This window comes from Myotis nattereri, assembly GCF_964212035.1.
Source record: "Myotis nattereri genome assembly, chromosome: 3".
NCBI lineage: Eukaryota > Metazoa > Chordata > Mammalia > Chiroptera > Vespertilionidae > Myotis > Myotis nattereri.
Genome location: NC_138077.1, coordinates 58,230,718 through 58,255,635, shown reverse-complemented (window position 1 = coordinate 58,255,635; position 24,918 = coordinate 58,230,718). Strand labels below are relative to the sequence as shown.

The window sequence follows — 24,918 nt, the reverse complement described above, 5'->3', positions numbered from 1 at the left end:
CTCCAATTTTGGATGATATTTTCTCTAGTGTTGGGTAGTTTCCTCAAACACATGTACTGACCAGACTCTGCTGAACATTCAAGGAAACCTTTTGAAGAGCTCCAGGCTTCTCTCTATCTGTACAGGTCTCTCTTTTCTGGTATTCCATCCTATGAACTTTTATTAGCCTTGGTCTCCCTAGACTCAGGTCTGTCTTCTCAACTCAGAAGCTTACCTCATACCAGTTTCCCCCTGTGATGCAACTTGAAAACTCTGGTAGTAAGCTGAGGCTATCACAGGGCTCACTGCATTTGTTTCCCACCTCTTGAGATCACTTCCTTCATTGCTTGATGTCTGGAATCTTGAACTACTGTTTAATGTATTTTATCTATTCACTAGAGGCCCAGTGCATGAAAATTCGTGCACCTGGGGGGGAGGGAGGGGTCCCTCAGCCCACCCTGCGCCCTCTCACAGTCCAGGAGCCCTCAGGGGATGTCCACCTGCTGGCTTAGGCCCGCTCCCCGGGGGTTTGGGCCCAAGCTGGCAGTCAGACATCCCTCTGGCAGCCCAGGAGCCCTCAGGGGATATCCAACTGCTCTCCTGGTGGGGAGCAGGCCTAAGCCGCAGTTGGACATCCTTAACACTGCTGAGGCAGTGGGAGAGGCTCTCACCACCGCTGCTGTGCTCGCAGCCGTCAGCTTAGCTTATGGCTAAGTGGCGCTCCCCCTGTGGGAGTGCAATGACCACCAGGGGACAACTCCTGCGTTGAGCATCTGCCCCCTGGTGGTTAGTGTGCATCATAGCAACCAGTCGTTCCTGGCCATTCCGTGTTAGGGTCAATTTGCATATTACCCCTTTATTATATAGGGTTCTTGTTGTTTTTTTTTCAGGGAGGAGAATAAATCTGGGCTCTGCTACTCCACTTTGGCGAGAAATGGAAATCCTCATAGTACTTTTCCTGATACTCAAAATATCCTACTTTTGGCTAATGGAAGCCTGTTCAAGCCACCTCCTGAGTCTTTTCAACACAACACAATTTCAGTGGTCTTAGATTACTTCTTTGCTTTATGTTATGAAAAAAATGTTAAAGGTTCACCTTGAACATTTCCTACCTATAATCAAGAATCAGCTATTTTTCTAAGGAGCCTTGCTCCTATGAGAGAAAATTCTAATGACCACAATCTTAGGATGCTGAGGGTGCTCACTACTTCAAGGTATTTCACTATTTCTAAAGATGTGTGTTTAAAAAATATATCATAAATACCTACTGATACTACCAATTCAAATTTATGTAACTTCTTTGATTTTCTATATCCATATTCTCTTAATCTAAAAAATCCAGGTTCCTAAATTAACAAATACTTACTTGCTGTATCCATAATTATCAATCCGATGACTGTTAACTATGAATACTATAATTACTAAAAGTATTGAAGATTTGTTTATACTTCTTTTTTGTCTTTTATATCCCAATATAGACAATTAATCACACTGCCATATTTTAAATGTATTAAAATAATTTTTCTCTGTATGATTTAGCAACAAGCATGACCTAAAGGGATACTGAATTACTTTCACTTATTTTTAAAGATTTCTTTCCTCATTTTGATTTAATTTTATAATCATTTAAAAACATTTACATGACTGCAAAATCTCTTAATCACTAAAAGTACATCTACTGGAACTGCAAAATTTATATCCACAGGCAGTGTCTTTAATATGGTATGGCAGGATGTCGTTAGTGATCTTTAATTACTATAGGTCATGAAGCATACAATTGCTGATAACAAGTGGAATTTTTTTTTTATATCCTCACCTGAGGATATGTTTACTGATTTGAGCGCCGAAGAGAGAGAGAAACATCGATCAGTTGCCTCTGATACATGCCCAGACTGGGAATTGAAGCCTAAGTATGTGGACTGACCAAGAACTGAATCTGCAACCTTTTTGGTGTACTCTGGGATGACACTCCAACCAACTGAGCCACCTAGCCAGGGCAAGAGGAATTTAAAAACAATACCATTTACATCACAAGAAAAGAGATGAGAAATTCTCAACAAAGGGAAGTCATACTAGTAATACTACAGCTATACAGCAAGCCTACAGGATAAACAATACTGACTGGAGCAAAAGGACAGGAATGCTTAGATATTGTGATATAATTATACTAGGAGAATTGATATAAAGGAAAGAGTGGTATAAGAGCTTAAATCTTCACCTCATACAACAGATCAATAAATATTTTAAATTGATAAATAAACATATATAGTAACATACACATATTACCTAGAAATGTAACAGTATAAACCACATTGAAGAGTTAAGAGTGGAAGAAATACTTCAAGTAGTCAACAAGAACAGAGTATTTGGCTGACCCTAACTTATTCTCTTTACCCCTTTTGGGAAATATAGGATATCCCCCCAAAAATATACATACTTTGAATGATTACAAAGTCAGTGTTTATTAACATACAATTCATTTTCAAAATTTAAAAGAATCTACAGAAATGAGTCATTTGTCAGTGCCTGTTTTAAAACTGATGACCGTTCTGATCCAGGCACTGCTGATAGCATGAAGCAATGGAATCGCAAACATCAAAAATCATTTCCTTTGGTATTTGTATGCCCTCAACTCATCAACTGCTGCTGGTTTTGTAATGTAAACTTTATCTTTTATGTATCCCTGTAAAAAAAAAGTCTAGTGGATAAATTTTCTTTGTTCAAAGTTTAGTCTGGCTTCACCCATTATTTCGAATCAGTTAAACCTGAAAAGGGGTGAAAATTAAGTGAGTTATCAGCTGTTAACGTATATATAATTATAAGGGCAGTACTTGTACTTCAACTGCATCTTCAAACTTCCAGTAGCATTTTAGAATGAATTTCCTTTGTTCCAAGCTTAATCTGGCTGAAAAGAAACATCAATTGAGCTATCAGCTATTAAAGTGTGTATACATGTTTTGGGGATACCCTATATTTTCAAAAACAAAATTAACTCAAAATTTAAAAATAAATTAATAATTACCTACACATGTTCCTGAATAATACAGAATCAATCCAAGGGTGAAAAAACATATTCCCTGAGGTTTTGCTTTAAAATATTACATAATAAAAAAATGTAGAGGCAGATAAGACACAAAATAAGGCAAATTGTTGACAATTACTGAACCCAGAGAATGGGTTTATGAAGTTATTTGTCCTTTACTTCTGTACATATTTAAAAAGTTTCAAATCAAGTTTAAAATGAAAAGCAATGTTTTCTTGGCCACTTGAGAATTCATTAACAAATGCACATGAAATCTTAAGTTGCAACTTTAGAAAAATAAAATACACTATAAACAAATAGGTCAAAGTATTAAACAGTGGTTATAGTGGGGAAATGGGAACAGGAGAGATTTCTTCATTCTTGTATTTCACTTCTTCCCTCACCCCCAAAACATGTTGATTTTATAGTGTGTCTGTGGAATATATATACACATACATATATATACACACATACATATAGATATATAAAAACATTGTTAAAATTAAAGGAAAGTGGGTTCAGTCTTAAAATGTTCTTTAAAAGGAATAACTAATAAAGTAAAGGACTTACCTGCTCTTCTCTTTTCTGTTTACGAAGCTGCAGTCCTTCTTCTTCCCTCCTCCTGCGCATCTCATCAGGATTCAGGGACTTATTTTTATAACTTTTCAGGCGAAAGTTCTCTTTTCCTGGGGTAGTCATGATTTCTACAAAAATGAGAGGAAAGGAATAGATGAGCTTAGCTTACTGTAAAGAGCCCTGCCCAGGTTCACCCCATACGGATACCAGAAGTGTAACACCTTTATTAAAGTACTAGAGGCCTGGTGTACGACTGCCAGCTTAGGTCCGCTCCCTGCCAACACTGCAGCCGAGAGCCTGGCTTCTGGCTGAGCGATGCGCCCCTCCTGCATTGAGCATCTGCCCCTGGTGGTCAGTGCACGTCATAGCAACCAGTCATTCTGCCATTCAGTTGATTTGCATATTAGCCTTTTATTATATAGTGGGGCCTTGACTTACGAGTTTAATTCGTTCCGTGACAGAGCTCGTAACTCAAATTACTCGTATGTCAAATCAATTTTCACCATTACAATGAATTGAATGCTGGGCTGATGTTGTGGCGTTCACTGTGACGTTCGCTGTGCCAACTAGCGGTGGGGTATCTGAAGCTGGCTCGTAACCCGAATTTTAGCTCGCAACTCAAAGCAAAAAATCGGCCGAGAGACGGCTCATATCTTGAAAAACTCGTTAGTCGGAACACTCATAAGGCCCCACTGTATAGGACTAGAGGCCCAGTGCACGAAATTCATGCACAGGTGGGGGGGGGGGGTGTTCCCTAGGCCTGGCTGGCGATCAGGGCTGATCAGGGCCAAGTCAATTGGGGCTGGGCCAATTGGGGCCTGAAGGCTCCATCAAGGTTGGGAGAGGAGGTGACAGTCACCAGGCCAGGTGCAGAAGGAACAGGCACCAGACGATGACTTCGTAGGTGCCCAGCCACCACACAGTTCCCTGCCTCCCCACTCCTCTATCCCTCCCTGCCGTGCCACCAATGTGGCAGGCGTATGGCAGGCCAATTGGGGCCTGCCGGCCAGGGGGACAAACAGGACACAAAAGGTTGGCTGCCGGCCCTGAGGAGGGAGCCAGCCCTCGGCCCCCCTGGGAAAGGGTCCACATCTGCTGCAACACAACCCCGGTTCCCCATCCCAGCCCAGGGCCTGCCGGCAAGGGGAGGGAACATGGGAGGTTGGCCAACCGGGGAAGGTTGGCTGTGGGAGTGCACTGACCACCAGGGGGCAGCTCCTGTGTTGAATGTCTGCCCTCTGGTGGTCAGTGAGTGTCATAGCGTCTGATCGTTCTAGTCATAATGGTCACTTAGGCTTTTATATATATAGATACAATTCAATGGTTTTTAGCATATTCACTTCTATATGCAACCATTATACATATAGCTATGTATGTACAGTTAATCTATACATATAAAGAGGTAATATGCTAATTGCCATTACAGTGTCACTGTAATGACCAATTTGCATACTGATGTGCGCATAGCAGAGGGCAGGCAGCTAGAGCCAAGTTCCCAGGGGTCTGAGGAGAGCGCCTGACAGGAGCCCAGACTGCAAAGGAGGAAGAGGAAGCGGCCACGGGGAGGTCTTCCAATCCCCCTGCACCCCTGGGGGGACAGGGAGGCTGACCGAACGGGGAGAAGACCCAGCCTCAGGGGTAGCTGCAGCCCACACCTCTGACTCCCGATCTCTTCCCCCGCCATCCCCGCCAGGGGCACCCACAATAATAGCAAGCCAGCGACCACCCATCAGTGCCCCCGAGGCACCTGGGGCCCGCGGCCCACCGCTGTCGGGCCCCCTCTGCTGGGACCAGGCACACCTCTCCTCCCTACAACTCCAGACCCAGGTGGAGGCAGGCCTGAGCGGCCCCACAGGGTCAAACTCCCCCCCCCCTGCCCCCCCCTCCCCCCGCCACAGCAGCAGCGCCATCTCCTCGCTGGGGGCACAGCTAAACACGCCCTCTTAGCCCACCTGGCTCCGCCCTGGCCTGGCCCCCATCTGGCTCCAGGAGATTAGAGCCTTGCCCTGAGCAGGTACAGCTGCGAAACAGCCACATACAATTTAAAGAATGGTGCCAAGCAGGAAGGTTTGACAGTTACTTCCCCTTTGGCCTTACCGACCCCCTAGCGACCCCCTAACACCCTGCCCCCCGCCAGCACCTCCAGGGACGACCACTGCTACAGGGCTGCTGGCCAGAGCCTGCCCCTCCGAGGCCTGCAGAACCTTCTGCAAAGCTTCCATAGCTACAGTCCCAGGAAACAATCATGCCCTCCTACCCTAATCAGCACCTGCTACACAGGAGGGTACCCATGGGCTTAAAAATAACAATCCCTTCCTGTTTAGACATCACTTACTTGATGAAACATTTCTAGGTTTATTAGCTCAGAACCTCCTCATGACAACCCAGTGAGGTAGACGGAGAAGAGATTACAATTCCCATGGTATATGCATATGTATTCAGAAATGAAGTCCAGAGAGGAAAAGTGTCAAGCCCAGTGGTTCCCAAGGTGCAGCACATGCCCCACTGTGGGGGGAGCAACTTGATTTTAATGGGGGCAATTCAGGAATGAGTTAACAGTGAATTTTTTGCATTTCTTATGGTTCTAGGGGGCCTCATCTACAGCGTATCCTACATAATAAAAGGCTAATATGTAAATGACCAAATGGTGGAATGACCGGTCACTATGATGCATGCTGACTACCAGGGGGCAGACACTCAACGTAGGAGCTGCCCCTTGGTGGTCAGTGTGCTCCCATAGGAGGAGCACTGCTCAGCCAGAAGCCGGGCTCGCGGCTGGTGGGAGCCTTCTCCCGCCTCCGTGGCAATGCTAAGAATGTCCGACTGATGGCTTTGGCCCACTAAGCCATCAGTCGGACATCCTCCCAGGGCTCCCGGATTGCTAGAGGGCACAGGCAAGGCTGAGGGACCGCCCCCCCCCCCATAAGTGCACAAGTTTCGTGCACCGGGCCTCTAGTCTTTAAATAATTTTCATCACCTACAAAGAAACCTTGTACCATTAGTAATCATTTATATTCTGGACATCTCATATGAATCATGTGTGATCTTTTATGGCTGGCTTCTTTCACTGAGCATATTTTCAAGGTTCATCCATATTGTAGCATACATTAGTACTTTATTTCTTTTTGTGTGCCTGTATTATATCACACTGTATGGATATACCCCATTATATTTATATGGTTCTACTTTTTTACTATTATGAATAATATTTCTATAATTATTTGTGGACAAGTTTTGGCATAGGCATGTTTTCATCCCTCTTAGGTATATACCTAAGAATGGAATTGCTGGGTCATATAGTAACTCTGTTTAATCATTTGAGGAACTGCCTAACTAGTTTTCCAAAGTGGCTGCACCATTTTACATTGCCACCAGCAGTATATAATGGTTGACCATTTCTCCACACCCTCGCTAACACCTGCTATCAACTTTTTTTTCCTCTCAACTCCCTATATGTCATTTCACATGTTTATTTTCCAATTGTATAACCTCCATTTTAAAATTCTTTGCCCATTTTAAAATTAGGTTGTCTTTTTATCAGAGTTGTAAGTTATTTATATATTCTACATAGAAGTCCTTTATCAGATATTATGATTTTAAAATATTTTCTTCCATTCTATCAGTTGTCTTTTCACTTTCTTGATGGTGTGTCCTTTGAAGCACAAAAGTTCTTAATTTTGATAAAGTGTAAATTAATCTATTTTTTCTTTTGTTGGTCATACTTTTAGTATAATAATTAGGGATTCTTAACCCTAAGTTTCCTTCTAAGCGTTTTAGCTTACATTTAGGTCTGTCATCCATTTTGAGTTATTTTGTATATGGTATAAGGTAAGAACCCAATTTCATTCTTTTGCATATGGCTACCCAGTTGTTCTAGCATCATTTGTTGAAAAGACTATTCTCTATTGAATAGTCTTGGCATACTTGTTGAAAATCAGTTGACCGCAGATACATGGTTTTATTTCTCAATTCTTAATTCTATTTCATTGGCCTGCATGTGTATTCTTGTGCCAATATCAGTCTTGATTAACATTTTTGTAATGAATTTTTAAATGATGAAGTGTAAGTCCTCTTATTTTATTCTTTTTAAGATTGTGTTGGCTTTTCTGGATAATTTACAATTCCACATGAATTTTCGAATCCATTTGTCAATTTCTATGAAGAAATCAGCTAGGAATCTAATATGGACTGCACTGCATCTGTAAATCAATTTGGGGAGTATTGTCACTTCAACAATGTTAAATCTACCAATCTACAGATATGGGATATTTTCTATTTACTTAGATCATCTTTAACTTCTTTCAACAATGTTTTGTAGTTTTCAGAGTGTTTCACACTTCTCGTTAAATTTATTTCTAGGTATTTTAATCATTTTGATGCTATTGTAAATGGAACTGTTCTCTTAATTTTCACTTTTGAATTGTTCATAACTAGAAATACAATTAATTTTTGTACAGTATTAATTTTGTGTCCTGCAACCTTGTGCAACTTGCGAATTAACTCTAATAATTTTTTAATGGATTCCTTAGGATTTTCCACATACAAGCTCATCTACCAGAGATAATTTTGCTTCTTTCCAATTTTTATGCCTTTTCTTTTTCTTCCATAATTACCAGGTTTAGAATTTCCAACACAATGTCAAACAGAAGTGGAGACAGCAGACAATCTTGTCTTAATCCTAATCTTAGGGGTATCAATGTCTTTGACCACTAAGTATGATGTTACCTTTGGATTTTTCATAGATGTCCTTTATTATGATGAGAAAGCTCCCTTCTATTCCTAGTTTTTGAGAGATTTTATCATTTCTGCATCTATTGCAATGATAATGTGGCTTTTTTATTTTACTGATATATTACATTAGTGGTTTGTAAACTTTACACCAATCTTGCATTTCTAGGATAAATACCACTTGCTCATGATGTATAAATCGTTTCATATGCTGTTTAATTTAGTTTGCATTTTATGTTTCTATTCATAAGAGATATATTGGTTTGCAGTTTTTTTGTGTGACACCTTTGAAATTAGGATACTACTAGCATCATAAGTTGGGAAGTGTTCTCTCAGTTTTTGGTAAGAGTTTGTGAAGAAAGTCTCCTTCTTAAAATGTTTGGTAGAATTCAGCAGTAAAATCATATGGACCTGGGCATCTTACAGGTAATTTTATAATTCAATCTCTTTATCTGTTATAGGTCCATTCAAATTGTCTATTCCCCAAGTCAATTTCAGTACTTTTTATCTTCCTAAAAAACTGTCTATTTTACCTAAGTTATTCATTGGTATACATTTATTCAAAGTATTCCTTTATAATCCTTTAAACTTTTGTAAGGTCAGTATTAATGTTTCCCCCTCTTTCGTTTCTGATTCTAGTAATCTGAGTTGTTTTTCTTTTTTTCTGTCAATTTAGCTTTAAAGGTTTGCCAATTTTCTTTTCAAAGTACCAGTTTTTGGTTTCCTTAATTTTCTCTATTGCTTTTAATTGTATCTAGTTCATTAATTTCTACTCCAATCTTTATTATATCCTTCCTTCTGCTAGATTTACTTTGCTCTACCTTTTCTAGTGACTTAAGGTGGAAGGTTAGGTTATTAATTCAAGATCTTTATTTTAATTTTTTTTTATTTTAGAAAGAGGGGGAAAAGGAGAGAGGGAGAGAGAGAAGGAGAAAAAGAAACATTGATGTGAAAGAGAAACATAGATCAGTTGCCTCCTGTACACGCCCCCTTGACCAGGGATGGAACCACAACCTGGGTATACGTACTGACCGGGAATCGAACCCACCACCTCTTGATATATGGATGATGCTCCAATCAAGCCACAATAGCCAGGGAGTTTCTTCTTTCTTAATACAGGCATTTATTGCTAGAAGTCTCTCTCTAAGCACTGCTTTAGCTGCATCCCATAATTTTTTTTACGTGGTAACTTTATTTTCATTTATCTCAAAGTATTTTCTGGTTTTCCCTTTTTATTTCTTTGACCCACTGTTCATTAAGAAGTATGTTCTTTAATTTTCACATACTTGTGATTTTCCCAAATCTCTTTCTTGTTGATTTCTAATTTCTTTACATTGTAATCAGAGGGCATCCTTTGTATTATTTTAATCTTTTAAAATGTATTAGGGTTTGTTTTGCAGCCTAGCATTCGGTCTATTGTGGAAAATGTCCCATGTGCTCTTAATATACAGGGTAGGCAAAAGTAGGTTTACAGTTGTGAGTACAGGAAACTGAGTTTATTCTTGTATTATTTATTAATGATTGCATTCTTTATTTGCATTACAACTGTAAACCTATTTTTGCACACCACTGTATATTCTGCTGTTGCTGTATATATAGATGTCTGCTGGGTCTAGTTGGTTTATACTGTTTTTCCGTAGTTGTTTTGACCATTTTTGAAAGTGGAGCACTGAAGTCTCACAACCATTGGTACTGTTTTTTTCTCCAACCATTATTGTTGAATTGTCTATTTTTCCTTCTTCAGTTGCCAGTTTTTGCTTCATGTATTTTGTGCTGTTATTAAGTACATATATAACTGTTTTATTCTTCTAGTGCAGGGGTGGGCAAACTTTTTGACTCGAGGGCCACAATGGGTTCTTAAACTGGACCGGAGGGCCGGAACAAAAGCATGGATGGAGTGTTTGTGTGAACTAATATAAATTCAAAGTAAACATCATTACATAAAAGGGTACGGTCTTTTATTTCAATAGTTTTATTCATTTCAAACGGGCCGGATCCGGCCCACGGGCCATAGTTTGCCCACGGCTGTTCTAGTGGGTTGACCCTTTCATGTTTATAAAATGTCCCTCTTGCCCTAACCGGTTTGGTTCAGTGGATAGAGCGTCGGCCTGCGGACTAAAGGGTCCCAGGTTCAATTCCAGTCAAGGGCATGTACCTTGGTTGCAGGCACATCCCCAGAAGGGGGTATGCAGGAGGCAGCTGATGGATGTTTCTCTCTCATCAATATTTCTAACTCTCTATCCCTCTCCCTTCCTCTCTGTAAAAAATCAATAAAATATATTTTTTAAAAAATAAAATGTCAGCCCTAACCAGTTTGGCTCAGTGGATAGAGTGTCGGCCTGTGGACTGAAAGGTCCCAGGTTCGATTCTGGCCAAGGGCATGTACCTTGGTTGCCGGCACATCCCCAGTAAGAGGTGTGCAGGAGGCAGCTGATCGATGTTTCTCTCTCATCGATGTTTCTCACTCTCTATCCCTCTCCTTTCCTTTCTGTGAAAAATCAATAAAATATATTTTTTAAAAAATAAAATAAAATGTCCCTCTTTATCTCTAGTAACATTTTTGTTTTAGTTATTTTTTTCGATATTAGTATAGCCATTCCAACTTTGTGTTTGTTGTTTGCATGATATATAGTGTTCGATCCTTACACTTTAAATCTATTTTTTTTTTCTTGCAGCGGTCTTATAATTCCTTCCCACAGATCTAACACACAGTTCTGTGAATAAAGGAAACAACATATTTAGTCTATGAGGCGTTTCCAACGATGTAAGTCTACAGAAAAAGACCCATCGGGATAGACCTCAATTTAAATCTATTTTTATCTTTAAACTTAAAATGTCTTTCTTACAGAAAGCATTTGTTGTACCAAATCTATCAACATCTGCCTTTTTTTTATTGGACTGTCTAATCAACCCATATTTGTTATTATTGACAGTTGGGTTTGACAGATTTTTCGTTTTTCCTTTTGACGTGTTTCTTCTTTGTCATTCCTTTAGTACCCTTTCACTGCTTTATTTTTAATTTAGTGAATACTTTCAAATGAAGCACTTAAATTTCTTTAGTGTCTTTTCCACTATATTTTTTGTTTTTTCCCCTAGTGGTTGCTCTGGGGCAGCGATTTTCAACCAGTGTGCCACAAGTCAGGGACACTGACCTCTTTTCCCTTAGACTGTCAAAAATGATAATAGCCAATACAACAATAGCTGTCCAGTGTGAATGAATCAAAATTATACCTATTTTTTGTAGGTTGGGAAAAAATATATTTTTTGGTGTGCCACAGAATTTTAGAAATTGGTTTTATGTATGCCATGAGATGAAAAAGGTTGAAAAAAAAAATCACTGCTCTCGGGCTTACCATATACACTAACTTATCAGAATCAGCTTCATATTTATACTACCTTAATGCTGGTGAGATATAGAAATATTATGCTATATAACTGTATCCCCTTTTGGTACTGCTATGGTACATATTACACTTGTTACAAACCCAACAACACAGTTTTATAATTACTGCTTTATCATCTATATTCATGTCCTTAGCTTAACATAGCTCTACTCATTCACCTCCTCTGTGTTATTATTGGCAGATACATTATATTGCTATATATTATAGGCCCAAGAATACATTATTACTTTACAAAATTGTTTTAAATGTTTTAAGAAAAGAGAGTAAAAATATGTGGTTACCCTCTCTTTTAAAACTGCATCTAGTAATTACCTTTACTAATGCTTCTTGTTCATGTGAATTCAAATTACCAAATATGGTCATTTGCTTTCTGCCTAAAGAGCTTCCTTAATATTCTTGCAAGGCCGTTCTGCTGGTAACATTGCTTTTTTAATCTGGGAAAGTCTTTACTTCACCTTCATTTTAAAAAGGTAGTTTTGAGGATATATAAAATTTTTAGTTGACAGCATTTGTCTGAGTACTTCAAATACAGTTATGTACAACATAATGACATTTCGGTCAACAAAAGACTGCATATATAACAAGTGGTCCCATAAGATTATAATGGAGCTGAAAAATTCCTATCACCTAGTAACATCATAGCTGTTGTGACATCATAGAGGAACACATTATTCACCTGTTTGTGGCAATGCTGGTGTAAACAAACCTACTGGTCTGCCAGTTACATAAAAGTACATACAATTAATACATAATGCTTGATAATAATAAATGACTATTACTGGTTTATGCATTTGCCATACTATATACTTTTTATATTAGTGTACACTTTCTACTTATAAGAAAAAGTTTGCTGTAAAACTATCTATTACATTGGCAGTGGCTTCATCTCGTGCTTAGCACATCTCGGTTGCATCACTTTCTCTAATGATCTAATTCTGTGTTTTTTTGTATATGCTATACAGGCTTATAGCCTTTTAGCAATAGGCTATACCATATAGCCTACCTGTGTAGTAAGCTGTCCCATCTAGGTTCGTGTAAGTACACTCTATGTTTCACACAACAAAATCTCCAAATGATGCATTTCTCAGAACTTATCCATTAAGCAGCACTGTATTATTCCACTGTCTTCCCTGGCTTCCCATGTTTCCGCTAAGAAATCAGCTGTTATTCTTACCAAGGTTTCCTTGTAAGTCAGTAACTAGTTGTTTTCCTCTTGTTACTTTGAAGATTTTTTCCCCTTTTCTTTGACTTTCAACAATTTTACACTGATGTGTCTGTCCATTTGTGGACTTGCTTGCATTAATCCTACTTGAAATTCATTGGATTCCCTGAAAGTCCAGGTTAGTGTTTTTCAATAAATTTGAGGTTTTTTTGGGTTTTTTTACTTTTTTTTTTTTTTTTTTTTGCTTAAAGTATTACCCCGCCCTTCACAATCCCCTGGCAAATTTGAGTTTTTAGCCATTATGTATTTGTATACTTTTCTGCTCCTTTTTCTCTTTCCTCCTCTTCTGGTACTTTCATTATGTGTACTATAGTGTACTTAATGGTGACACTCATTTCTCTGAAGCTCTTTTCAATTTTCTTCATTTTTCAATTTTCTTCATTTTTCCTCTCTCCCTTTTATGAATCTCTATCAATGTATTGGCAAGTTCATAAATTCTTCTACCAGTTCAAATCTACTATTCAGCCCCTTCAACTTTTCATTAGTTATATTACTTTTCAACTGCAGAATTTCCATTTGATTCTTCTTTGGAATTTCTACGTCTTTACTGATAATCTATTTATGTGTGTTGCCATCATACCTTTATTTATTTAATCAAGGTTTTCTTTGATCCTTTGAACATTATTTATAATGGCTACTCCAAATGTCTATTTTTGTTCAATCCAACATCTGATCACTCTCACAGGCAATTTCTGTTGTCTGTTTTTTCCAGTGTATTAACTATACTTTCCTGGTTATTTTGGTCTGTTTACTTGTTTATTTTGCACTATCATAACTTTTTATTGGAAACTCAGTATGTTATAAAATGTTTTGTGGCAACTCTGGTTACTGTTGCCACAGACACAGGTTTCTTTGCTTATTTGTTTAGTAATTTGCTGGATTATTTTAAAGAAGTCTATTTTCTCACCCCCACACCTAACACTGCAGTGTTAAGCTTCTGATGCTGATCCTTAGGAAGAATAGCCTAAATATGCCCATAATCACCTTGGCAAAACAGTAGTTTGGTAGAGCTCTCGTTTCCTGATAACTCACAGCTGTTAACCTCCACTAATCATTACCAGCTGATTGCTCTACTATTTTCAACAATGGTCTCAGGCATAAATTGCTCTACAAAGAAATCCAATCAAATTTATGCTCCTTTAAGGGAACAGTTTCAGGGGTCAGTTTTTGAAGTTTGCTTTGACCCCTGGAAGACTCCCTCCAGCTATCTCTTATCCTAGTTCTCTGCAGCAAATTAGCTAGCCTGCAATTTAGCCTGTATCTTCTTGAGTCTACAAATCTCCTAAATGCCCCTGCCTTTACCACAACCCCCACTGTTTTTGAAAGTGCCCTTAAGTTTGAATGTCTTCAGCTCTATTGAAAATGAAGTCAGTTCCTTGAGGAGATTAGAGTTATCTGTTTTAGGACCTGCTTCTTCCTTTCCCCAGAGCCCCAAGTAAAACCTCTGATCAGGCTCTCAAGCTGTGGGTGCAAACAACAGTACACTTCTCTAAGTGACACCCCTTTTAGGACCTGCATATTTAGCGGGATATAGCTTGTCTCTCCTGACATGGAACCACCATCTTTTTTTACAACAGGAAAAAGGTAATCTATTCCCTGATACTCTCAGTGGCTCTGTGCTCAAGGTAAAACCTCTCTTCCACAAATGGGATCTGGACAAAAGGCCCTCTCTGCCTCATTGACCCAGGACTTAGCCTCAGCAGCAGGCAGCTGGAGCAGGATGAGAGATCCTGATGTCCTGCTCTTCCCAGTAAGGAAACCTTCCCTCCAACTGGAAGCTCTTCAATTACTGTATGGCCTAGGATCATTTCCAGAGGCTTTAAATAATTGTGTTTTAGTTATTTCCCCCAGTTTTACTATGGAGCTGATCTGTAGCACTCCTTATGCTGTCAGGCTAGAAGTCACAAGAAGAGTTATTAAGATGATTTTCATACAAGCCTGGGTTGAGAATAACTGATTTACAATGTGCTGTGTTACATCATCTAATTTACCTGAATCTCTTAATAAACCTATAAGGCAAGAATTATTATTCTTATCCTTTATAGTTAAGGTTTCAGGAGGCTTGCAGAGATTGTGACTAGGCTAGGATTACACACTTAATAGAAGATAAAGCAAGGATATTATTTTTAAGTCTCCTAATTATAAACCCGATGGCTCTACTGTTATGAACTTGTGTCCTCCCCTCCAATTCACATATTGAAATCCTAACTCCCAATGTGACTATATTAGCTATAGGGCCTTTAAGGAGGTAACTAAGGTTAAATGAGGTCTCAAGGGTAAGGCCCTAATCCAGCTGTGGGCAAACTACGGCCCACAGGCCGGATCCGGCCTGTTTGAAATGAATAAAACAAACAAAAAAAAAGACCGTACCCTTTTATGTAATGATGTTTACTTTGAATTTATATTAGTTCACACAAAAACTCCATCCATGCTTTTGTTCCGGCCCTCAGGTCCAGTTTAAGAACCCATTGTGGCCCTCGAGTCAAAAAGTTTGCCCACCCCTGCCCTAATCCAATAGGACTGGTGTTCTTGTAAGAAGAGGAAGAGACACTGGACTTTATCACCTTTTCTCTTAGCATGTGCTGAGAAAAAATACCATAGGAGGGCATAGGGAGAAGGTGGTCACCCACAATTCAGGGAAAGAGGCCTTACCAAAAACCAACCCTGTTGGCACCTTGATTTTGGACTTCTAGCATCTAGAACTGAGAGAAAATGAATTTTTTGTTGTTTAAGCCACACAGGCTGTGGAACTTTTTTATGGCATCCCAAGCCCACTAACACATTTACCCAGAAGTATTTTGTCAAATTGGATTTCATTAGTGCCAGCAATGTAGGAGATCTCCAGTTATGTCACAGTATTGTTTTGAGATACCTCTTTTTCACACACACAAAAAAAGTTTATATCTAAGTACCACCTCTCCATAAATTTTTAAAACATGAAATGTGTGTAGAATTATATCAAATGCCTTTTTGCCAGTTACTAAAATGGTCACTGTTTATTTCTTTTGACCTATAAATATAATGAGCTAGTAAGAGATTTCTTAATATTGAATGACTCTTGATTCTTGTAATTAACACACTTGATCATGGTATATCATGCTTCTAAATTGTCTGTTAATGTTTTCTTAAAACATTTCTACACCAGTACCCATAAATGAGATTGACTGATTATTTCTATAATTTCCTTCTTTCCTCCCCCCTTCTCTGGGGGGGAGACATATTCTATTTGCCACATTGAGAGCTTTTCAAAAAAATATGTGTATGATTCCAATTATATGACACTATGGAAGAGGCAAAACTATGGAGACAGTTAAAAGATCAGTTCTTTGCCATAGGTTTGAGGGGTGGGAGGAATAAACAGCAAAGCACAGAGGATTTTTATGGCAGTGAAACTACTCTGTATGATATTATAATCACTGATATATGTCACTATACATTTGTCAAAACCCTTAGAATATATAACACCAAGAATAAGCCCTAATGTAAACTATGAACTTTGGGTAAGAATACTGTGTCAATGTTGATTCAATTATAACAAATGTACACTCTGATACAAATGGTGGTGGTGGGAGAAATTGTGCTGGGGGTACGGGATAGATGAGAACTCTGAATGTTCCATTCAATTTTACTGTGAACCTAAAACTCTTCTGAAAAATAAAATCTATATTTAAAATATAAGAATGAGCTCTAAGAAATTTAATATATAGATAGAAATTAAATTTTCAATAGAAGGGTTGGAAGATAATAGTGAAGAAATCCCTCAGGAAACAGAACAAAAAAACTAAGAGACAGAAAATAAGAAAAAGAAGAGAAAATTAGAAGAAGAACCTAAGAATCCCAATACCCAAATATACAAATTCCAATGGAGAAAACAAAGTATCGACAAGGAAGAGGTTATCAAAAAAGCAATCCATCAAATTTACAATAGTCATTCAATAAAAGACATGGAAAAGATTAACAGAAAGATGACAGTCTTAGAGAAAATATTTTCCAAGCCTCAAATCAACAGTCCATTCCAATTTAACCTGCACAAGGAACTTCTTTCTACAAATAAAAAACAAAGACAGGAAACCCAAAGAAAGATAGACACTTGTCAAAAAGGAAAACCTGAATGGATCAAAAAGATGCTCAAACTCATTAGCAGTCAGACAATGTAAATTGAAACAATGAGATACTTCGTTTACTTGTTTGTTTTGCATTGTCAAAAATTAGAAAGTTGGATAAAACCAAATACTGGCAAAGTTGTGAGCAAACAAGAACCTTCCTACACTGCTAGTAGACAAATAAACTAGTTCTATTCTACCATCCAGGAATCCTACTCTTGGGTATAGTATAATCCCAAAGAACTTCTCATACAAGTCCATAGGAATGACAAGTAAGAGTATATTTACCAGAGTATTTCTGATGCCAGAAAGGCAGCTCAGGTTTCAATCAATCATTAAGGAATAAAAAAGTAAAATGTGGTAGATGTATACTATGGAATTCTACATTATACACAACTATATGTACATACAACAAAACAGAAAAGTCTGCAAAACAATGCTGTTAAAAAAGTAAGAAACAGCAAAAGTTATATAACACATTACAATTAACCTTTGAACAACACAGGTATGAAATGCATGGGTCCACTTATACGAATATTTTCCCTCCCAAAATACCAGTACTGTTTTTGATATGTGGTTGGGAGTTTGCAGATGCAGAGGGACAACTGTATGCACTGATCTATGACACTTTATACAGGGGACTTGAGCATCGGTGGATTCTGCTACCCACAGGGAAAGGGAGAGGTCCTAGAATCAATCCCCCAAGGATACTAAGGGATAACTAAGTCTTGGGGATACAAAGTTATACTTGGATTTTGTACTGCATGGTGTTGGTACTCCAACGCAAGCTGCTCAAGGGTCAACCCGTACAGTCATGTACCACCTAACAACGGGGACACAGTCTGAGAAATGTGATGTTAAATGATTCATCTTGCAGGAACATCATGGAGTGCACTTATACAAACCTACAAGGTATAGCCTACTACTGTAATTGCATATGCTATACTTCTTTATGACTGGCAATGTAGTAGGTTTGTTTACACCAGCATCACCACAAACACATTGGCTAAGATGTCATGGTGTCACTAGTGGACAGGAATTTTTCAGCTCCATTATTTTATGGGACCACTGTAGTATATGTGGTCTGTCGTTAACTGAAATGTCATTAAGTTGCATATGACTGTACATAAACTAAATACACACACACACACCCTCTACATATTTTACAATAATTCATATATAATCCAGGAATTATCAACCACAAGGGAATGGATGCTTGCTGAAAAGGGTAATGGAAGTAGGGCTCAAAAATGAAAAAGAAAAATTTAAAGGAGCATGTATGACCTGTTGATAGATGTCAAAAACTGAGAAGAATAATTAATGGTAAAACTTACTTTGCCAAAAGTCAACTAATAACAGGAATTTCTCAGAACAGACATGAATTCTCAACTTGTAAGGCTCCAAGGAATGCCCTTAAATGAAAAAAGGACCACATCTAGACGTATCATTATGGAATTCAGGGGTTAAAAATAACATCCTAGCCGTAACCAGTCTGGCTCAGTGGATAGAGCATCGGCCTTCGGACTGAAAGGTCCCAGGTTCGATTCCGGTCAAGGGCATGTACCTTGGTTGCGGGCATATCCCCAGTAGGAGGTGTGCAGGAGGCAGCTGATCGATGTTTCTCTCTCATCTGTTTCTAATATCTCTCTCCCTTCCTCTCTGTAAAAAATCAATATAATATATTTAAAAAATAACATCCTAAAAGCTCCTAGAGCAGTGGTTCTCAACCTGTGGGTTGAAACCCCTTTGGGCGTCCAATGACCCTTTCACAGGGGTCGCCTAAGACCATCAGAAAACACATATATAATTACATATTGTTTTTGTGATTAATCACTATGCTTTAATTATGTTCAATTTGTAACAATGAAAATACATCCTGCATATCAGATATTTACATTACGATTCATAACAGTAGCAAAATTAGTTATGAAGTAGCAACGAAAATAATTTTATGGTTGGGGTCACCACAACATGAGGAACTGTATTAAAGGGTCATGGCATTAGGAAGGTTGAGAACCACTGTTCTAGAGACTGGAGAAATGTCATATAAAAAAAAAGAATCAGCATAGCTTTGGACTTCAACTGCAACACTAGAATGTATAAAACAATAGAGTTCTGACTTCCAAAATTTCTAAGCCTAAAATCTTATACCCAGATTACTAACAAAATGTTATGGTAGGATAATTATTTTTTTTTCAATCATGCAAGCTCTCAGAAAGTTTTTACTTTACTTCCCAGGTATTCTTTCTCAGGAAGCTAAAAAAATATAGGAATAAAGAAGAGGGTCAAAGAGAATTTTAAGAATGATATAAAGATAAATGCCAGGATAACAACTATGAAGTAGGCTAGAAAGTAACCAACCAGACTGCATTTAAAGGATAGAGGATTACAGGACAACTGTCTCAGAAATGAAGGGGTGGATAATAACTCCTGGAAAAACAAAAATTGATTAAATGAATAAATGACATAAATACACTACATGATTCAGCTGTGAATATTGAAATTTGTAATACTATAAATACACTGAACATTTACTTAATAAATATATGTGATAATTACATTGGGAAGATGGGAGAGGCAGTGTGGAAATGTGGAGAAAATTTAATAAATAATGTCCAAAACTGCTATATCAAGAAATAGCAATAGAACCAAGTTATTTATAAATATGAACAGCTAAAAGAAAGACAATGTTAGCCTTTAATGTGCAGAAGCTGGGGAAGGGCACAACTGTTTTCAGGTATTACTCTAAGTTAATAACAATAAAGCAGGGAACAGGAACAGCTTTCACCTTTTAATAAATTAAATCTTCACAACATTATTTCAAGATGCTAAACAAACTATGTCTAGTTTGTTCTGCTGGAGACACTGAACTGCAAACCAAAACAAAATCAAGCTTTTTTTTTTTTTTTTTTTTTTTGGTTCTAGGACAATTTAATTATTCAAAAAAAAAAAGTATACCAAAATAACTTCCAGAGGGAACAAATTTTAAAATGTAAAAAATAAACACAAAGAACAAGAGAATACAAGTGATTCTTTATCTAATACAGAGGATGAGAAACAAAAAATAACAACAGAAAAGATAGATTATATAAAATTATACAAAATCAAGCTTTAATGACTGGTGTGAACATAGTCCAAATAACCCTGCATTTGAAGCCAAACTCCACCACTTACTCTGTGAAGTAGGACAAGTTACCTAACCACCCTATTCAGATAACCACCTCTTCAAAGTGGTTTTGCAAGGATAATTAAGTGAAAGCACCTGGTGTAGTGCTTGACCCATCAATAGATGTTAAAACTTTCTGCTTGTCTCTCTGGTCCCCAGCTACAAACCCACATTTTGACCCCAAGCTGCTTTGCGGGTCACAGAGTACAGAGATTCCTGGACAACTCAGCACATATCCCTCCCCACACTGATGGGGAAAATCGATGATGAGTAAGCAGACTTACTTTGTATATGAAGGACAGCATTCTTCTTGTTATGTTGGGGAGATTATCCCCATTACCCACGTTCTGGATTATTGCCTGCTTTGAAGAACTGTCCCAATTCTACTACACTAGGTCAGAACCATTTTATCACTTAGATCTGTTTTGTTGAATTGGAAAATCTTTAAACAAAACAAAAAACAAAACAAAACACTGTACTGTTTCATCAGTCTTCATCCCTGCTCTTTCCCTGCAGGGCCTCAAAATTTTCTAGCTTAGGCCCTTTCTGACCCTTCTTTGGCCTGGGGCTGCCTCCTGCTTACAGCAGCAATAGAGCGAAATCAACCCCAATCAGCTAATTAAATTGTTTACTATTTCCAATGTTTCCTCCCATAATTATGGCTGAATTCATAATAACTGGCAAAGTACAGAGATCTTAAAGAGAGTAATAGAGAATTATCTTTATCACTGGGTTCAATCATCTTTATTTGCATGGCCAAAGTCTTGATTTTCTAAAAAATAATCATACATCTAAAATAAATCTGGCATTTGTAAAAACACAAACATCAGAAAGTATCAAGATTTTATCATTAATTCAAAAACACTATGCTAAAACATTGTCAATTAAGATATAATCTCTACTTTCAAATGAAAGGGAAAAGATAAAAAACAAAATTGAGAGCAACAAAGAAGAAAGAAAATAGTCCAGGAGTCAACTGAGAGCAATTCCAGACTATCTGGTATAATTTATAACATAGTTGAAACTAAGGAAAATTAGTCCTATTCTAAGCCTCCTGACAGCCAAAGTGCAAAGTGAAACAGGATGGCTTACAAAACACAAATGATCTAATAAAAGCAGTTCTTAAAAAAAAAAGGGGGGGGGGGGGTCGGGGGAGATGGAGAGAGGCAAAAATAGAAAAAAGACCTATCACTGGGTGTTTGTTTTTTTTTAAATACCTCTAAGATCGCTACTTTATAAAAATTGGTAAATAAATTAGAAATAATGTCTTGGATAGTAATGAAGATTATTTTTCACGTTGCTTTCTCTTATGTACCAATTCTGGATAAAAGTTTTGGTGCATAATATTAAATAGTTCTGTGAAGAAACTTATCTAAAGACCTAAAATAACATAATGCAAGTGTATTGACTTCAGGTGATTTATTTATTTCTATCATTTAGTTTATTCTAAGTTTTTATAAACGTGTTTTGTTTCCCTACTAGACTATAAACTCAAGGATTATATTGTTTGATTCTATTTGAACTTCCTTTGCTATTTGTAGAATACAGTTTCTGATCAATTACGACAGGTAAGATGTCACGTAGTATTTATGTTCAATATTTGTTACTCTTCCCCAATACACTATTAATTCCATGAGGACAGAAACAGTGTCCTGATCATGTCTATATCCCCAGCCTCAGGGCACATGATCACTCCGTAAGTATTCACTGAATGAATGGATTAAAGAAAACACAACCAGTAAGTATGAAAAAAAAAAGAAAAGAAAGAATTCATAAAATGTCAGTAACTTTGAGTTCTAAGGCTGGGACCAACAGGAGCTGGATGACCTTACCTAAGTTACTTAATTTCTCTGACCTTCAAAACTTTCACCTGTAGAATAAGAAAAATTACTATCTACTTCAGTTACTGTAAGCGTTGTGTTTTAATATACATAAAGTATTTAGCACAATAACTTAGAAGGACCTCAATAAACATTAATTCCTTTACTTTCGCTCACATCCTCAATCTTAAATAGGTATTCTTCCTATGTAATAAAGGGCTAATATGCAAATTGACCAAACTGCAGAACAACCAGTTGCTGTGAAGCATACTGACCACCAGGGGGCAGACGCTCCATGCAGGAGCTGCCCCCTGGTGGTCAGTACGCCCCTGGTGAGCACAGCAGCAGTCTCCAGGGCAGCACTAAAGATGTCCACCTCCCTTCAGCCAGACATCCCCGAGTGGGCACAGGCTAGGGAAAGTGGTCGGCAACTCATTAGTCAACAGAGCCAAATATCAACAGTACAATGATTGAAATTTCTTTCGAGAGCCAAATTTTTTAAACTTAAACTATATAGGTAGGTACACTGTTATTAACTTAATTAGGGTACTCCTAAGGCTGAGGAAGAGCCACACTCAAGGGGCCAAAGAGCCGCATGCTGCTCATAAGCCACAGTTTGCGGACCACCCAGCTAGGCTAAATTTCGTGTGCTGGGCCTCTAGTTACACATAACACAGTCCCTTCCAAGAATAATTACTACAGTGAAAACACAACCATTCTCACTGTCCTTCGAAAAGTTAAGATTTCATCTCTTCAATTTTTAAAATGGAAAGGGGGATAACTTGTGAATTATTTTCAAAATACCATAAATGCAAGAACAAGTTACGGAAAGAATGTCGAGAATGAGACCTGAAGCAACAAGACGGAGGGGGTAAAAAAAAAAAAAAATCACTCATCTGCTAAGAAATAGGGATTTTGAAGAAACTGTTTACTGAAGGAATAAAGGATTGAAAGGGTTAGTAATATTATATAATAGTATGTTTTAGAAAAATACCTCAAAATGGTTGATGCCGAATTTAAACCTTAAAAATCAATTACTGTGAAATCTCCCACTTAGCAATGGAGCATGAAATCCTTCCATTCAAACCTACAACGTTCCTTGAGGACGACTCCCCTTGACGCCATCCCCTTCAGGTTCCTCCTCCCACTTCGAGCTTAGCACTCTGCGGTCCCCCTCGAGCCGCCACTCGCACACACGCCGTGTGCGGGCGGAGCTCCGTCATTCCTATAATTACCACACCCCTGCCCGCCGCTGCAGGCCCATGTTGTTATGACATCGGTAAACTGCGGCCGCCCGTCTCCACCCCCGGCCTCCACCCCCGGCACCTCCCTCCCGGCCGCCGGCTCCCGCTCGGGCAGTAACTTCGGAATCCCGGCCGGCGCCTTCCCGCCCAGCTCCGGACCGTGGCAGGCCCCCACCGCCGTCGCTCCTCCCAGCCCCTGTCACCACGCTCCGCGCGGCCCACCCCCGCCCGTTCGCGCCGGGCCGCGGCGCCGCCTGCGCTCGTCTCTTCTCCGCCCCGCTGCCTCGGCGCCCCGCAGTCCGCCGCGCCGCTTCCAGCCACGCCGCGGCCCCGCCCCAGCTCAACCGGCGTCCCCTATGGCGATCACACCACGCTCCCCACCCCCACCCTCGCCTCCGCCGGTCGCGCGGCCGTTAGGACAGCCGGGCCCGTGACGCACACACGCGGGGCGAGCGCCTGGGCCCAGGAAACCAAGCTCGAGCACGGCCGGCGCCCGCCCTCGCCCCGGGACCTCTCCAGGGTCCCGCCGAACAGCCGGATCCGCCGGCGGGAGGGGGAGGGGCCGGGACCACGGGGGGCACCCCCGCACTCACCAGGCTAACGGCAACCGATCCCGGTGCCACTGTTGGGGTGAGCCGCTTGCTCGCTCGCCGGCCCGCCGTACCTAGCGCGCACACAGCTTCGAAGGGTCGGCTCGCACCTCCGCGGTGCTCACCAGGCCTCGCTCCCCACGGCCGCGCACCAGCAGCGAGACCCAGCTCAGCCGGCGTTCGCAGGGCGTCTGCGCGTGGGGGCCGGCCCTCGCGCCTGCGCACGCCCCTCCGCTGCCCTGCCTCAAAGGCTGCCGGGAGTTGTAGTCTTCCAACGGCCTTTCGCTGGAAGTCCTCGCTGTTAGTCCTAACCAGCGCAAGAATCCCGAGATTGGGAGGTGTTGCTGAGAAAGTTCGCAACAATGGCAAAAGTCGAAGAGTCGTGGTGGAGTGACGATGAAAGGATACTTCTTAGGTTGAACTGAAAGGTTAAGTTTACAAACCTGTCTTCCAGACTTTTCCAGGAGGATCGATCCTCGCTCACCTGTCGGTTTCTAGTCTCTAACACCTTTGGTACCAAATACACGTTTACTGAGAGGAGGGTGGGGTGAGTGAAGGCTGAAGGAGTAGATCAAAAGTGTTAAAAGTCAGTGCCTCATGTCTAAGGCGTTCACGTGCAGCACCTTTGAGGAAGATATTGGTTATTCCTTTTTTAAAATTATCCCCCGTCCCCTTTGCCTAGGTAGGTATTAGGGGTATCACATAACTCACTTGATGAAACACAAATACTTGCTTTACTCTCAATCAGTGCCCGCAAAAGAAAATTTGGGGCGAATAACTGTTACTATTAAATTTGATGGGATTTTTAAAAATGCTTTTATTGATGAGAGAGAGAGAGAGAGAGAGAGAGAGAGAGAGAGAGAAAGAGAGAGGGATAGATAGGAACATCGATAGATAGCGACACATCAGCCATCAGCTGCCTCCTGCACGCCCGCTACTGGGGATGGACCCCACAGCCCAGGCATGTGCCCTGAATCAAACCTTGACCTCTTGGTTCCTAGGTAGAAGCTCAACCACTGAGCCACATCCGCCCGGCAAATTTGTGTGTGTGTGTGTATATATGT

General features: G+C 39.6%; 1 protein-coding gene across 1 annotated transcript in view; it reads right to left on the bottom strand.

Moving 5' to 3' along the window:
* Positions 1–24,053, bottom strand: part of KPNA1 (karyopherin subunit alpha 1) — an 86,602-nt gene extending 62,549 nt beyond the window's left edge. Inside the window, exons 1-2 of the mRNA XM_081086400.1 lie at positions 23,858–24,053; positions 3,572–3,705 (exon numbers count right to left, since the gene is read on the bottom strand). Coding sequence (XP_080942526.1) covers positions 3,572–3,700 — 129 coding nt within the window. The 5' untranslated portion in view covers positions 3,701–3,705; positions 23,858–24,053. The remainder of the gene's footprint in view (positions 1–3,571; positions 3,706–23,857) is intronic.
* Between the last annotated feature and the right edge of the window lie 865 nt (positions 24,054–24,918).